Genomic DNA, 14476 nt, shown 5'->3' with positions numbered 1-14476 from the left:
TACAAATAAAGCTTTTATTCTGTGATTCAACCAACCAAAGTAAGAAATGAGGCTGAAGTCTGACAGAGACGCTCGCTGTCCTCCCGCCGTCGTTCATTCATTTACTACAAAGAACAGTGAGGAGAGGGACCAGGTGGCACAGGTGAGGTCCCGGCCCTCTACGCCCGGCGGGTGAAGTGCTGCGAGTCTCTGAACTCCAGGTAGAGGCTGAACAGCAGGTGCAGAGACTGGATCCTGCTGCCGTAAACGGGGATGTCCAGCAGGCCGCAGATGACGTCCGCGTACTCGGCCGCGCCGCAGCGCAGGCGGGCAGGCGGCAGCCGCAGGCGGCCCAGCAGCTCCTCCAGCTCCGCCGGCCACTCCTGCATCAGGCTGTCGATGTCCGGCATCGCTCGGCCGTACTGGACGCTGGCCGGAGGCTTGGAGCGGTGCAGAGCGCCGATACTCTCCACCCAGCTGTCCACCGCACGAGGGTTCGTCTGAGGACTGGCAACGCTCGTCACCTTCTTCAGCTGGAGGACACAGACAGAGACAGACAGAGAGGGACAGAGAGAGACAGACAGGGACAGAGAGAGACAGACAGAGAGTGTGTTACAGTGTGTGTGTGTGTGTGTGTGTGTGTGTGTGTGTGTGTGTGAGTGAGTGATACCTCGGCGGCCCCGTGCTGCTTGCTGTCCTCTGACAGCCACAGGGACAGGACTGTGGGGTCTGACTGTTTGACACTGGGCTCGTCCAGGACCAGCAGACCCAGACTGTCCCCCTTACCGTCCGGCCTCGGCACCTGAACGCCACACGGCAAGTCAGATGAGAGGTGTGTTAGAACGACGGCACCATCGGTCGGATAAGGAGAGGTTAGCGTGTGTGTGTGTGTGTGTGTGTGTGTGTGTGTGTGTATGTGTGTGTGTGTGTGTGTGTGGACCTTCAGGAAGGCGTCGATGTCCCCCACAGCTGGGATGAAGTCCGGGATGAAAGGCTTCAGGCTGTGCTCCAGCTCGACGGACTGAGGCGCGTACCTGACAGGAGACAACAGAGGACGAGCGGTTAGCGTCCACGTCCAGCCCTCAAACGCCTTCCTGTCTGCGACCTGTCATTTCCCCTTTGACCTGTCTGCTGAGGACGCCATGTCCACTGAGAGCCCGGTCTGTCTCCTAGCAGCAGCACCTGGATCTGACGCAGAACCATCAGCTGCTCAGACGCGTCTATAAGATCCTCATCATGACCTCACAGATCAGCTGACGACAGCCGAGCGTGACGGCCACGGTCAGGTAATCTATTAGTCAGGTAATCTATTACCTGAGTACTGAGGTAACCTGTACCTGTGTTACCAGTCAAATCATGGCTCCAGTGGTTTGCTGGTTCTGGCCTCTAACATGGTGGTTTAAAGCTTCTCGCGGTCACATGACAGTGAACGCCACCTTCCTTCGGTTTCACAGACAAAGTGATGAAGAGAGAACAATGAACGATGAAGAGATGATGAAGACTCCTCACCGTGTGATGTACTGGAACAGCTCTTTGATCTCGGTGCTGACGGGCAGGTTGGCGTAGTCGGCGGGGTCGTACGCCCCCTCCGGAGCCTTGCTGGGCTCGTCGTCGTCGTCGTCCGAGTCCTCTTCGTCAGAGTCCTCCTCCTCCTCATCTTCTTCCTCCTCGTCTTCTTCGTGTGGACTGACCCCAGCTTGCCCGCCGGTCGGCTCGTTGGCCCTCAGAGGCTTGTGGTCTTCATCAAACTCGTCGCTGCCGCTGTTGGCCGACATCAGGCCCCGCCCCTTCCTGCTCCTCCTGGACTCTGACTGAAAAGACAGACGTCACTGATGTGAGACGAGACAGCAGCAGGCGTGATGTCCAACATCAGACAGACGCCGTGATGTCACACAGACGCCGTGATGTCAGACAGTCGGCGTGATGTCAGACAGACGCCGTGACGTCAGACAGACGCCGTGACGTCAGACAGACGACGTGACGTCAGACAGTCGGCGTGATGTCAGACAGACGCCGTGATGTCAGACAGTCGCCGTGATGTCAGACAGACGCCGTGATGTCAGACAGTCGCCGTGATGTCAGACAGACGCCGTGACGTCAGACGTGAGCAGCATCAGTTGACTGAGTGAGCGCCAAAGATCCTCTGTGAGGGAAGAGGCTCCACTCTGTCACAGCTCTGTACAACCAGAGTGCCTGTGGTACTCAAGTACACTTCTGAGGTACTCCAACTTCACTGCTCATACATTTACCACATGACACTGATGTGTACTTTTACTGCTGATACTTTAACTACACGGAGCTAATGTGTACTTTTACTGCTGATACTTTAACTACACGGAGCTAATGTGTACTTTTACTGCTGACACTGTCGTGGGTACTTGTGGTGAACACGTCTGTCAGCCTCGGTAGTTCTCAGCCCTCAGACAGTGCTGGCTGGCTGATGGTGGCCGGGGTCCGCCTGCCGCCGGTGGAGGTTACCTGTCTCTGGCTGCGGGGAGTCGGGCTGTAGACGCTCGTTACCTCCTCGGAGTCGATCACGTCCAGGATCTCGTCACACGGCTGGTTCTTCAGCAGTCTGGTGTCTTTGCCCCGGTAAGGCCGCTCCATGGGACGCTAACGGATTACCGGGAGAAGCCAACCGCAGATTCACGCGTTTATCTGACCGACGTATGGCCGCTTCATCCGCTTTTCTGCCCGTTTAGCGACTTGAATTCCTCCAGCTAGCATAACCCGCTACCGACAAATGAACCACCGGAGGGTTTAACGAACAAACGGTGTGAACACGTAACAGCGCCCAACAGGTGACTGACAGGTGAGCTGACCCTGTTTAGACGTTTTAAATGTTTCCTAACAGTCCGACTTCATCTGCGTCAGTTAGCAGCTAGCCACGGAGTGGAATGTACCGTCTCCTGGCAACGGACCGCGCAGTGCATGATGGGATTTTTGTCTTTCTTTTTTTTTTCTTTTTCTCTTCAGTACAAACTGTATTGGTGGAGTCCGGGATCCAGGAGTCCCGCTCTGAATCAGGCCCTGCTCGGTTTCTGTGTGACTGTGGCTCCTGTGGTTCGGTTCAGTTCAGCTGAATGCTACATCACGTGATCTGGACTCAAAGGCTTTCTCTTGTCCTAAAATACACAAATGACTGTGGACAGTCCTCGTCCCCCTGCTGGACCCTCAGAGGACATAGAGAGCTTCAACTACACATTAAACTCATTTCAGCTCGTTTGTGGCTGAAGCAAAACACTTTTGTTAAGACAGATTTCTCACCCTCACACATACACACACACACACACACACACACACACGCACACACGCTGGTGTGACGTCAGTGTTGATTGGTTGAAGCTGTCTGGGGTGAGGGCAGCCTGTTGCCCGGTGATGACCAGCAGCCGTGAGAGAAGCTTGACTGAAGCAGCGAGGTGACGAAGAGCAGCACCTGTGAAAGGACATGAGATGAGTTACCTGATGATGGAATGACGTGAAGGTGTGTCTGTGCTCAGCACCCCCACCAGCTCTGCAGCCGTCGGACCCTTTTAACCTCTTTAAGCGGCTAGCTGTAGTTCTCCAGCACATATCTCGTCTGGACCGCCAGACCAGCAGCAAGCAGCAGTCAATGCTAACCGCTAACAGTTCAGTGTTCATTACAGACCAGCAGTCAATGCTAACTGCTAACCGCTAACAGTTCAGTGTTCATCACAGACCAGCAGTCAATGCTAACTGCTAACCGCTAACAGTTCCGTGTTCATTACAGACCAGCAGTCAATGCTAACTGCTAACTGCTAACAGCTCAGTGTTCATCACAGCTGATTGATCTTCCTCCTCAGTGAGCCTCACTGTTCTTCATCGCCATGAACACACACACTGTAGTTTATTCTGACTCACACACACACACACACACACACACACTAACTACAGCACCCAACGTGGATTCATCCGCCGCTGAAAGTAGTCCCAGCAGATGCTCCGTGTCCTCCTGTTTGTCTGATGGAAACTACAGCGGCTGTTTGAGGAAGCTTTTAAACATGAAAGTAAATATTTGTGAGGTTTACGTCTTCAGCAGGAACCAGGTTGTGGGAAAGGTGTTCCACAGATCTCAAAGGAGAAGGAGTGTGGAGTTAGATGCCTCCTCAGCACTTCCCCTGGAAACTCCTGACTGGAGTCTCCTCACTGACTTTTGGCATCTTCTCACGGACCTCTGGTTCCCCTCCAGGTATCCTGGAACTGATTTGACTGGTCTAACCTGGTTTGTGCGGACTTGTGTGTGTGTGTGCGTGTGTGTGTGTGCGTGTGTGTGTGTGTGTGTGTGTGTGCGTGTGTGTGTGGGAGTGTGTGTGTGCGTCTCACTGTGTAGGGAGGCAAGAATGTTGTGCGTCACAACACACACACACACACACACACACACACACACACACACGGATAATAACCTGTTTTTGTGATCAGCGACCTTTTTCCTCTCTAATAAGGTGATTGATGAGCTATTCTTCCTGTGTGTGTGTGTGTGTGTGTTTTATGTGCGTGGTTGATGACGTCAGAAGATGAATAGGGGGCGGGGTTTTGTCTGACTGGGACAAAGACGATAGGGGGTCATTAAACACACACACACACACACACACACACCTATCCTTCGGATGATGTGAACCTCTGTAGCCCCGCCTCCTTCCACAGGAAATAGTTTCTAACAAGGACCCGGTCACCGCGGTGACGGTTTACGAGGGGGCGGGACGACTGAGGTCAGAGGTCATGAGGGTCTGAGAGAGACAGAGAGGAGGAGGTCTGTCCCACTTCCAAAGTGAGACAAACATAACGTGGGACTCTGCACGCAGGACTGTGTAAACCCACCGAATCCAACACGCATGCAGAGCAGATTCAGGACCATAAAAATCTAAAGACAGCTGACCTTAACGAACGACCAGAAGGACAGAGACCCTGACGTGCTCCAGAGCAAGCCTGCACCTGCAGAGAAGCTCCGTCGGCTGGTTCTGGTTCACAAACACAAGCACAGCCCCCCGACCAAACCCCCACACTGAGAGACAGATCACCTGATCGCTGTGATCCCAAAGACAGTCCGTCCTAAACAAAGACGGTCCGTCCCAAACAAAGACGGTCCTGGACAGAATCCGTGAAGAGAGGCCAGCACAGGCAGACCAGGACTCCACAGAGGAAGGTGGAAACCAACTGAGCGGCAGCTTTTAAGCACCTGCCACCTGCACCGAGACATCGAGACAAACACGAGCATCAGGTCACAGCGCTGTGAAACATGGCCGACGACAGAGCTCCATACATGCTGGTTTACAGCAGACACAGCAGGCCGTCCAGCGCCTGTCAGATCCTGCACCGACCCTCAAACATCCATTCACTGAAGAACACATCGCAGCTCTCAGTCACCTGCTCTTCAGGTGAGTCTTTCTTACCTGTACGTATTTCTAACAGCAAACCATGTTTCTTCTGTTCCTGAACGGTTTGTCCTTCTTGTTTATTTCATGAGAAGATGGTATCTTGTGTTTTTATTACAGGACAGTATGAACCTGCAGGTAACCATAGCAACACTCAACAACCCCTTGATCATCTCTTAGAACCCCCCTGTCAGAGACCAGTTGGGCCTCCTCATGGACCTCCAGTACCTTCTCGCGACCTAGTAACCCTTCAAGGACTCCAAGTTCCTACTCCATGTAGGCCATGGAGGAGCGGTGACTGGGAGCTTCAGAGACTCCAGAAACGAACTCAGCACCTCTGACATGCCTCCAGAACACCTCCCATGGCTCTCTGAACCTCCTCCTGGGCCATTTGAGGCTCCTCGTGACTTCCTGGACATTTGCTTAACTCTGGAACCACATCGAATAACCTCTTCATTGACTCTTGGAACCTCTTTGAACTTCTCCAGGACCTTTGTTGTCTTTCCAAGGACCCAGGTAAACTTCAAGGACTGGTCTCTTCAGTGAGACCAGGTGGAGGCACAGAGTCCTGCTTGCTGATTGGCTGCTCTCTGGCTCCACCGCGGTCCTCGTGACTGTGCGATCACTGCAGCAGTCTCACGTTTTCTTCATATGTTCGTTTTCTTCTCACGTTCTTCAGATATTTCAGATTCAGGTTTCAGACGTGTCTCGTGGTGGCTGTCATGTCTTTTCAGTACGTGACACCTGTTACTGTCATATCAAGTTTTGACTGGAATATTTTTACTGAATTCATCAGTATCTCAAACAATGTACCTGCTAAAGAAATCATACCTGGTGCACAGGTGCTCAACTTGTACAACAGGTGCTAAATATACAACACGTGCTAAACACGTTAAAGCGTGTACGGGGAGTCCTCGGTTTACGAACGAGATCCGTTCTTCGCTTACGTTCGTAACGTTGTAACGGTGTGCGGGAACGTGGTCGAGGCCGTCCTTACTCGGACGACCTCAGGGTGCGTATCCTTCCGCGTGCACTACGCCACTTTTTTTTGCAGTTGGTATTTACGAACTGCTCCACGTATCACGGAACAACAGAATATATGACCTGATGAAGGTTCCTTCACAACGGTGAGTTGCCGTAAGTCAGGACGTCGGCCATTTACAGCTGTACAACTTTTCAGACATTTTGTATTTTGAGCTTCTTTTGGCAGATTTCAGTCTTCACCAGACTCTGTCCACACCACATTCAGGTGGTTTCAAACATCAAACAGACCAGTTTGTTTTTGTTTTCCTTTTGTTTGTTTGTAACTGGTTATCAACAGTTTAGAGGCGTGGCCTGATGCACCGAACAGGTCATAACTCTTCAAAGCTGAAACCCATTGAAACCATGTTTGGAAACGTTGTACCTGCAGCCAAAGTGCACAGTTCTTACAGTTCTACCCCCAGGGGGCGCTGCAGTAACATATAACAGCATATTTCTCCAATTCTGGTCTTTTTAAGAAAATGAGACTTGGTAAACGAGGTCTCCATGAGCCAATCAACAGCTCCACCTGGTGGCCATTAATAACACACCATCATATCTCTGTAACACGACTCAATTAGCACCAATAACAGGCGACATCTTCAGCGAGTTAGCTTTAAGCGTCTATGCTAACAGCTGCTGCACACACACTTTCTTCAGGAAAGATTCCAGCGTTGTATTTGTCGATGAAGGCAATTTGTTCCATTAACCCTTCGTCTGATTGGTTGATACTTTTGTCCTTCTTCCTTCTTGTGACAGGTGTCATCAAACACACACACACACACACACACACACACACACACACACACACACACATACACGCGAACTGTTCCTCCAGCTTTGTCTCGTCCATTCACAGTGTGTGTGTGTGTGTGTGTGTGTGTGTGTGTGAGAGAGAGCCGTCGTCGTCGTCGGGGGTAACAGCAGTAAGAATGTGTGACATCACAGATCTGTGGTATAAAAGCCTTCGTCTGGCGTCTCCGCGTAGATCACGACCCGTCCTGACACTGAGACAGGACAGACTTCCTCGTCTGTGTCCACGCCGCCTGCCGCCGATCATCGACCGTCTTCATGGAGAAAAACGTTTGTGACGGAAAACTTCTCAGCAGGTTCGACTGCTGATCGACGAACAGCAGAAACTTCTGGATTTGTTGGGATCTTTGTCTTCGGTTTGGATTTTTGTTGGAATATTTCTCTTCACCTTTCTGTGGAGGTAAGTTCTGCTTTCACATCCTGGTACTGACTTTATCAAGTCATTGATGTATTTGTACTTCACATGTGGTAAAGCTCAGTGCTTGATACTGCGGCTGGAGGAAGATCAGAGAGATCAATCGAGTTTTCAGTCCTCTGATCTACGCGACGTCATCAAGTTGATCGAATGTAATAAAACCATCAATCAATAAATCTAATTTAACGCCATTCAGTCTAATCTCGTCTTTAAGAACTAGTGAAACTCAGTCTACTACAAACAAATCTAATGGATCACATTTAAGTTCAAGGTTCAAGGTGGAAATCTGTTTGGCAGCAAAGGTTCACCTGAAGACAGTGACAGAGTGAAGGTGACAGAGTGAACGTGAGAGTGTGATGCAGTAATTGTACTGCAGTCAGGGACTTCCTTGAGGTGTCAGGAAGCAGCAGACAGTCGCCGCGTGCCGGCAGAGTCGACGTTTGGCGGGAAACCCTCGGTCTCGCTCTCACTAACAGCTGGTTCTGAGTCAGAAGCTGCTTCCAGGACAGAGCAGGTCCAGCTTCTTGATGTCTTCAGCAGAATGTCTTCCTATGACGCCGCCTCTGAGACGATGACGCTCATGACACGATGACGGTTTTTACAGAATCTACTGACACACACACACGACTGACTGCTGCTGTGTGTGTCAGTGTATGTGTGTGAGTGTGTCAGTGTGTGTGTCCTCGTGTATTCCTCACTCTGTGGGGACATGAATCTGCTCTGATGGTGAGGAACCATCATCTTATTCATCAGTTGCAGCTGATGTAGTTGAGGGCGGCTGTGGCTCAGGAGGTAGAGCGGTCGTCCACCGATCAGGAGGTCGGTGGTTCGATCCCTGATGCTGCGCCGTCGGTGTGTGAGGTCATATGTTCGTCGCCAGTGACTGCAGTTGACCTCCACCTGCTCCATTATCACGTCTGCTGAAGAAGAGCCTCACAATGAATAAACGGGATGGCACAGCTCAGTCAGCTCAATCAGCAGGACGAGAGGCCACTCCATCCGGCCAATCAGAAGTCACCATCTTCTGTTGCCATGCTTACAAGTTGTTACTGGAATCTAATTTTTGTTGTGTTTTTTATTTCTGATTTGTTTCCCTCCAATCTAAGATGGCTGCTTCATCTTCCTCCTCCTCTTTTGTTCCTCTCCTCCTCCTCTTCCTCACCGTCGCCGTGGAGTCGAGACCTTCACCTCAACGAGGCGACGCACAGGTCTGTGGAGACCATCATCTTCATCATCATCGTCACTGTTGTCATAACAATCATGATCGTTGTCGTAGCTCGGCAGCCATCGTCATCCTTTTCTGCTTCATCATCATCGGCATCATCTTCAGCACTTCATCTTCATCTGAGCTCACCCTGATCCTCCTCATTTTTCTTGGTCATCATCATCTTCCTCCACTTTCTCCTTCTTCATCTTTCATCCTTTTTTAATCATTCTCATCTGAAACTGCACACTGCATCGGTACACACTGCATCACTACACGCTGCGTACTGCGTCAGTACCCTGCGTCAGTACACTGCGTACTGCGTCGGTACACGCTGTGTACTGCGTCAGTACACTGCGTACTGCGTCAGTACCCTGCGTCAGTACACTGCGTGGGTCTGCAGTGTGCCTGGTGACACCAGCTGCTGTGCTCTGATGGAACGCTGAACGCCTCTTGTGTGAATCTTGTCCTGCAGGTCTTACACTCTCTGTTCGGCTCTCGTCTCTCTTCTCTCATCTTGGCCCCGCCCGCCTCTGATGACATCACGGAGGGCTCGGCCGACCCTTCCTCTTCGTCTCCCTCCAGGGGACTGGCTGGCAGACAGGAGGCGGTCCCGCGGTTCTTCCTCGACTTCCTCCAGCGACAGTCCAAGATGAGGAGGCGGAGCAGGAAGTCAATGGTTGGAGGAAGAGGATGCTTCGGGATGAAGATGGACCGCATCGGCTCCATCAGCGGGCTGGGCTGTTAAGCTTGGTTTAGGCTTCGGCGTCGCGGCGACGCCGTACCTACGGCGTACACCCTACGCCGTCACTGAGCATTCGTAGTTCTGCGTCGAGGGAACGCGTTGCTCCGCAATTCACTGCCAAGCCGCTAGGGGGGTGCGGCTGTGTCTTTGTATGGTTTCGGGGGGCTCTTGCTGCCGCGAAGAGGAGTTGTAGAGGTGGTCGTACTTGCGTACCTCCTCGATAATTCTTTCTTCGGCTTGGTCCAGTTTTTCTTGTAGCTCTCACCACAGAAACTTTGAAAATGGCGGTGTTGTTGTGCTGCGACCATAGGGCTACGACTGAACCGAAAATTACGTTCTGAACGGACCAATCACAGTCCTCGACGTTCACGTCACTACGCGTCGACGCGACGCGTAGTCAGGATTTTTTGGAGGTGCGCGTCAGGCTACGGCGTAGGGTCCGCGTAGGGGTCTGCGTCGACGGCGTAGGTACGGCGTCGCCGCGACGCAGAAGCCTAAACCAAGCTTTAGAGACGCAGCGTGTGTTACCACGGTGACAGCCTCCCTACACCTTTCCTCCAGACTGTAGGTCCTCCGTGGTGATGACCTCTGTGAGCGGTGTAATGTCACAGCAGGTGACCCCGAGCTGACCCTGCATGACCTCTGACCTCCAGGGACACGTCCGTCCTTCAGTCAGACTCCATGTTGGAACTTTACTAATGAAGGACTAATGTAAAGGTACACCGTTACCTGTCATAGTGAGTTAGACACAGGTAGACATAAGAGGAAGCCTCCTCTGCAATCCTACTAATGACCTCTGACATCTGACCCTGGCTACAGCACAGCCATCAGAACACTGTGTGTGTGTGTGTGAGATGACCATGTGCTAAACAGGCAGTGTGTGTGTGTGTGTGTGTGTGTGTGTGTGTGTGTGTGTGTGGACCTCCTGCGGTCTGACTGCAGGGTGAAGTAAAATAAAGACGAGCTCTGCTTTGACTCGTGTGCCTGTTTTTCCTCTTGAATCCATATTTTGATGTTTCACAGCTAAGCGTATCATCTGACCAAAGAGGACAGAAAAGAGGAAGAGTGGGATCCTCGGGGTTATCACAGGTCAGCCTGTCAGCCTTCTCCCATAATACCTTCAGCAAAAGTTAAGTCCTTAAAACAACCGGATGCGTTGCTGAATTCAAACAGTCCTGCTGCCGCTTCCGGCATGAAGTGAACTTTCCTCCCCGCCACTAGAGGACAGCGGGGAAACATTTTGAAACCGTCCCGTGTCACGTGACTTGGTCAGTTGCTTCAGGTTTAGCTCGTTCGGTTAGCAGCTAGCTCACAGTTAGCATTTCATTTGGATCAACGCGGAAACAAACCCGGTAGAGATTGTCCACCTCCAGCGGGACGTTTTCACTGGTACCGGCGCGCCTCCATCGTCTTCTCCCACCGGTTGTTCCCGGCTGTCCGTCCTCCTGGTCCAGACCGGTCGTTAAACCTGAAACATGTCGGCGGTGCAGCGGATGAAAGTGGCGAACGAGCGGCACAGCAAGACCATCACACAGCGGGGACACGTCCAGAAAACCTCGGTACCCACAACCAGGCTAACGTCTAAACAGCTAACGCTCAGTTCCAGCCTGCGGCATCACCACACAGCTACAGCTGGTCCGATCTCAATACACAAGTACTGTTTAAAATGAATGATATCACTATTGTAATTAAGGTTCGGGTTCAAATCCGAATTAGTCAAGGAAACAGCGATGCAGCTTGTTCGGCGTTGACAGAGCTAACTTTAGCCTTAGCATTAGCAACCACTCAGGGGAGCCGTATTTTCTCAACAGTCTCACATTAATAAATCAAAATTATCTTTACTTATTCTGATCGATCATGTGTGGTCGACAGATAGTCAGATGCTGGCCTGTGGCAGGTACTGACTGGCGAACATACGACTGTAAGTGAAAAAGCCAGACTCCTTAAAGAAATCAGCGACTTTTATGAGTCTGTGCGCGTCCACAAAGCTGCACACTGGACATGTGTGACCCAAGACTTCAGCTTCACAGACAGACAGACAGACAGACAGACAGTCTTCAGGGTTACACACAGTTTACTAGTCGTGGCCTGTTTGGTTAAATTCTAGCTTTTCTAAACGTGTCTCGCACCTCTTTAACGATGTAAACACTACAGTGGGCGGGGGCGCGCCTCACGACGTTTCGGATCAGATCCCAAACATTTGTGTCTTTGAATAAGATTTGCCAATTATTCGGAGGACGAACTTAAGAAGGACTTCAAATGGTTTCAGTAAAGATGTCGCGTTGTGTTTAATGTGGAACTGACGCTTACAAACACAGACGCAGCGTTAAGGATTCACATTTCTCAGTGGAGTTTGGGATTAGCATTGATTAGCATGGCGCTGTCGTCTGTAGCAGCTGTTTATACTGGGCCGACGGAGTTATGCTAACCCTAATATGCTAACATAAAACATGTCAGATGAGACTCGATGTCTGACTCTGAGGTCACAGGTGCGTTTTAGTTCCTCTGTGTCTCTTTTGAACTCCGTCAGCATTGTGTGATGATGTTGACGTAATTCCTCATATTTCTGACCTTTGAACCTTTGAGAGGTCGTGGTGCTTCGGTCTCTGGCCGGAGGTCAGCCACACCGAGCTGCTGATGCGGCTTTGGGGCTGGATCATTTCAGAACGGGTCTTGGTTGTATTTCAGTTCTGGTTCTGGTCCACTCAGACTTAGACTGACGGCACGTGGACCACCGCAGGATTCATCCAGTTCACTGTCGTCTTACAAACCTCTGCTTCAGGTGTGACCTCACATGCCCACAGGTGCCCCAGTCTGTAAGAAGGCGCTCTCTGTTGGCCATGTCTACGTGTTTAAAGAGTCAGAATTTACCCAGAATGCTCGGCCCTGAACTGATGCCCCCTCTTAAAGTATAACTTAAAGTATATCCTGAACCTGATGAGGGCTGAAAGTAATGATCGATTTCATTATTGATTATGTTCTCTGTTGATCAGTTGTTTTAATTGATAGGAAACAGTTTTGATCTCATCAGACATCCAAACACACACACGCAGCAAATCCTCCAATTCAACACCTGAATCAGTTACCAGTAGTTTACAGTCATTGTCTGCTCATCAATTTATTGATTCATTGACTAACTGTTGAAGCTGCAGACCTGATAGTGTGTGTGTGTGTGTGTGTGTGTGTGTGTGTGTGTGTGTGTGTGTGTTTGTGTGTGTGCGTGCGTGTGTGCGCATGCGCGTGTGCGTGCATGTGTTTCAGCGGCCGGTAAATGAGGAGAAGTCTCCGGTGGGCCCGTGGCTGCTCGCTCTGTTCGTCTTCGTGGTTTGTGGATCAGGTGAGTCTCACGTGCAGGTGTCTGACAGGTGTCTGACAGGTGGACTTCCTGTGCAGCTGATCTGATCTGGCTGGTGTTTCTGCAGCTCTGCTCTGCGTCAGGTCGTCACCTGTTTTGAACTTTGTTTGATTTCTGGTTTTCAATGTAAAGCAGGTGATTGATGATGTGGGTGGCACGCACACACACACACACACACACATAGAGGCAGTTTGTTCATTAAAGCACGTGCAGAACAACCCTTCACACATTAAACATGACCAGACCAGGTGTGTTCATCTCTCTGATCAGCTCTAATCAATAATCAATCAATGCTTGTGTGTGTGTTTCTTTCAGCCATCTTCCAGATCATCCAGAGCATCAGGCAGGGCATGTGATGACCTTTGACCCTGGAGCCAAGCCTGTCACATGGGGAGGGGGTGGGGCCATGTCGACCCCGCTGAGCGCACACACACACACACACACTGTTGTTCCTGTGGAGCTGGTTTTTCTTTTCTGTAACTCGGCCTCTGTTCTGTTTTTTTTTACTTCCTTCCTCGTTGATGAAGCTGATCAGATATTGGTTATTGATTGCTTGTCAGATGAAGTCTTAACTCTTCTTCCTGTCACTCTGGCGCAGTCGTCCAGCTGCTTTATCTGTGGGTCTCGCTGACGTTTGGCTGAAGCCGCCGTCTGTCATCCAGCAGCTCGTAGCCGCTGGCTCATCCACGTTAAACACGCTCGAGGGGTCGGCGGCCCACATGACGCCTTCAGCGCGACGCCCGTCACTCTGCTGCAAACAAAAGACCTTTGTCTGGTCGTCATGGTGTCTTGCGGCCGAATGGTGGGATGACGGCCACTGTGGCTTCAGTCGAACTGCAGCTGTGACCCACGTTTTCCACTGGTGTTGACGTGTAGAGACGTGAAGCTGCTGGTTTTTTGAGCAGCCACTGGTTTAGTTTTTGGAAAGCTGAAGCAGTCTGAGAGATGAAGAGCTCAGCGAGCCTCCTGCTGGACGACATGCTCGCTTTTATACAAAATAAACCTCAGATATTTTCTCTACGTGCTCGCTGTGTCTCTGTGTCCTTCCTGCGTCTGATCTCACCTTCTTCCCAAACACGAGCACTGACAGATGGAAACCTTCACATTTCAAACGTGGTTCCTGCAAACAGCAAAGACAGCAGTCGCTGACAGTCAGGTCACATGACACCAGTCATAAGTTTGCCGCTGTCGTGTCAGTGACCCAGCATGGACACCCTGGACCAGTGTGAGCTCCATGTCTCGACACCAGGAGGAGACAAACCTGAACAGGTCTGATGTCGGTAGAGACTGAACTGAACATCAGACATCTGGAGGAGTCAGCTGACGGTAAAACTCTGACATGTCCAGGTCATCTCAGTCTTCTTCTTTACGATCTGTGATGCCCACTGTCAATCTGCAGGTGTATGCCACCAGGTAGGATCAGCTGGAGTGTCATGACAGATGAAGCAGATGAAGAAGAGAGTGGAAGCAGGATGTGACTGAAAAAATATCCAGTTAATGCAACTTTCAGTCTATTCAACATCAATACTGCCAATAAGAATAACGAGTAATA

General features: G+C 50.9%; 3 protein-coding genes across 3 annotated transcripts; 2 read left to right on the top strand and 1 right to left on the bottom strand.

Annotated features, from left to right (window-relative positions):
- Position 1: 1 nt before the first annotated feature.
- Positions 2–3055, bottom strand: ift46 (intraflagellar transport 46 homolog (Chlamydomonas)). Its single transcript, XM_076725369.1, has 5 exons — positions 2458–3055; positions 1489–1790; positions 920–1013; positions 650–781; positions 2–512 (listed from the first exon to the last, which is right to left on the bottom strand). Exons 1-5 carry the CDS (start codon positions 2584–2586, stop codon positions 159–161), a joined length of 1011 nt encoding a protein of 336 aa, XP_076581484.1. The 5' UTR covers positions 2587–3055; the 3' UTR covers positions 2–158.
- Positions 3056–4165: 1110 nt separating this feature from the next.
- LOC143317290 (uncharacterized) lies at positions 4166–10068 on the top strand. Its single transcript, XM_076725370.1, has 6 exons — positions 4166–4189; positions 4893–5375; positions 5493–5888; positions 7381–7605; positions 8727–8828; positions 9300–10068. Exons 3-6 carry the CDS (start codon positions 5715–5717, stop codon positions 9570–9572), a joined length of 774 nt encoding a protein of 257 aa, XP_076581485.1. The 5' UTR covers positions 4166–4189; positions 4893–5375; positions 5493–5714; the 3' UTR covers positions 9573–10068.
- Positions 10069–10860: 792 nt separating this feature from the next.
- LOC143317288 (stress-associated endoplasmic reticulum protein 1) lies at positions 10861–13949 on the top strand. The gene is made up of 3 exons (XM_076725368.1): positions 10861–11128; positions 12831–12906; positions 13240–13949. Exons 1-3 carry the CDS (start codon positions 11045–11047, stop codon positions 13278–13280), a joined length of 201 nt encoding a protein of 66 aa, XP_076581483.1. The 5' UTR covers positions 10861–11044; the 3' UTR covers positions 13281–13949.
- Positions 13950–14476: the final 527 nt, after the last annotated feature.

Source organism: Chaetodon auriga, chromosome 24 (assembly GCF_051107435.1).
Source record: "Chaetodon auriga isolate fChaAug3 chromosome 24, fChaAug3.hap1, whole genome shotgun sequence".
NCBI lineage: Eukaryota > Metazoa > Chordata > Actinopteri > Chaetodontiformes > Chaetodontidae > Chaetodon > Chaetodon auriga.
The sequence above is the reverse complement of the archived record's forward strand: the minus strand, read 5'-3'. Positions and strand labels throughout refer to the sequence as shown.

Excerpts from the sequence above, each read along its gene's own strand:
- ift46 (XM_076725369.1), bottom strand. The coding sequence starts at position 2,586 with ATGGAGCGGCCTTACCGGGGCAAAGACACCAGACTGCTGAAGAACCAG. Across the intron at positions 1,014-1,488 it reads CTGTTCCAGTACATCACACG|GTACGCGCCTCAGTCCGTCG; the intron begins GTGAGGAGTCTT and ends GTCTCCTGTCAG. Across the intron at positions 782-919 it reads ACATCGACGCCTTCCTGAAG|GTGCCGAGGCCGGACGGTAA; the intron begins GTCCACACACAC and ends TGTGGCGTTCAG.
- LOC143317290 (XM_076725370.1), top strand. The coding sequence starts at position 5,715 with ATGCCTCCAGAACACCTCCCATGGCTCTCTGAACCTCCTCCTGGGCCA. Across the intron at positions 5,889-7,380 it reads TTGTCTTTCCAAGGACCCAG|ATCACGACCCGTCCTGACAC; the intron begins GTAAACTTCAAG and ends GTCTCCGCGTAG. Across the intron at positions 7,606-8,726 it reads CTCTTCACCTTTCTGTGGAG|ATGGCTGCTTCATCTTCCTC; the intron begins GTAAGTTCTGCT and ends CTCCAATCTAAG.
- LOC143317288 (XM_076725368.1), top strand. The coding sequence starts at position 11,045 with ATGTCGGCGGTGCAGCGGATGAAAGTGGCGAACGAGCGGCACAGCAAG. Across the intron at positions 11,129-12,830 it reads GACACGTCCAGAAAACCTCG|CGGCCGGTAAATGAGGAGAA; the intron begins GTACCCACAACC and ends CATGTGTTTCAG. Across the intron at positions 12,907-13,239 it reads CTTCGTGGTTTGTGGATCAG|CCATCTTCCAGATCATCCAG; the intron begins GTGAGTCTCACG and ends TGTTTCTTTCAG.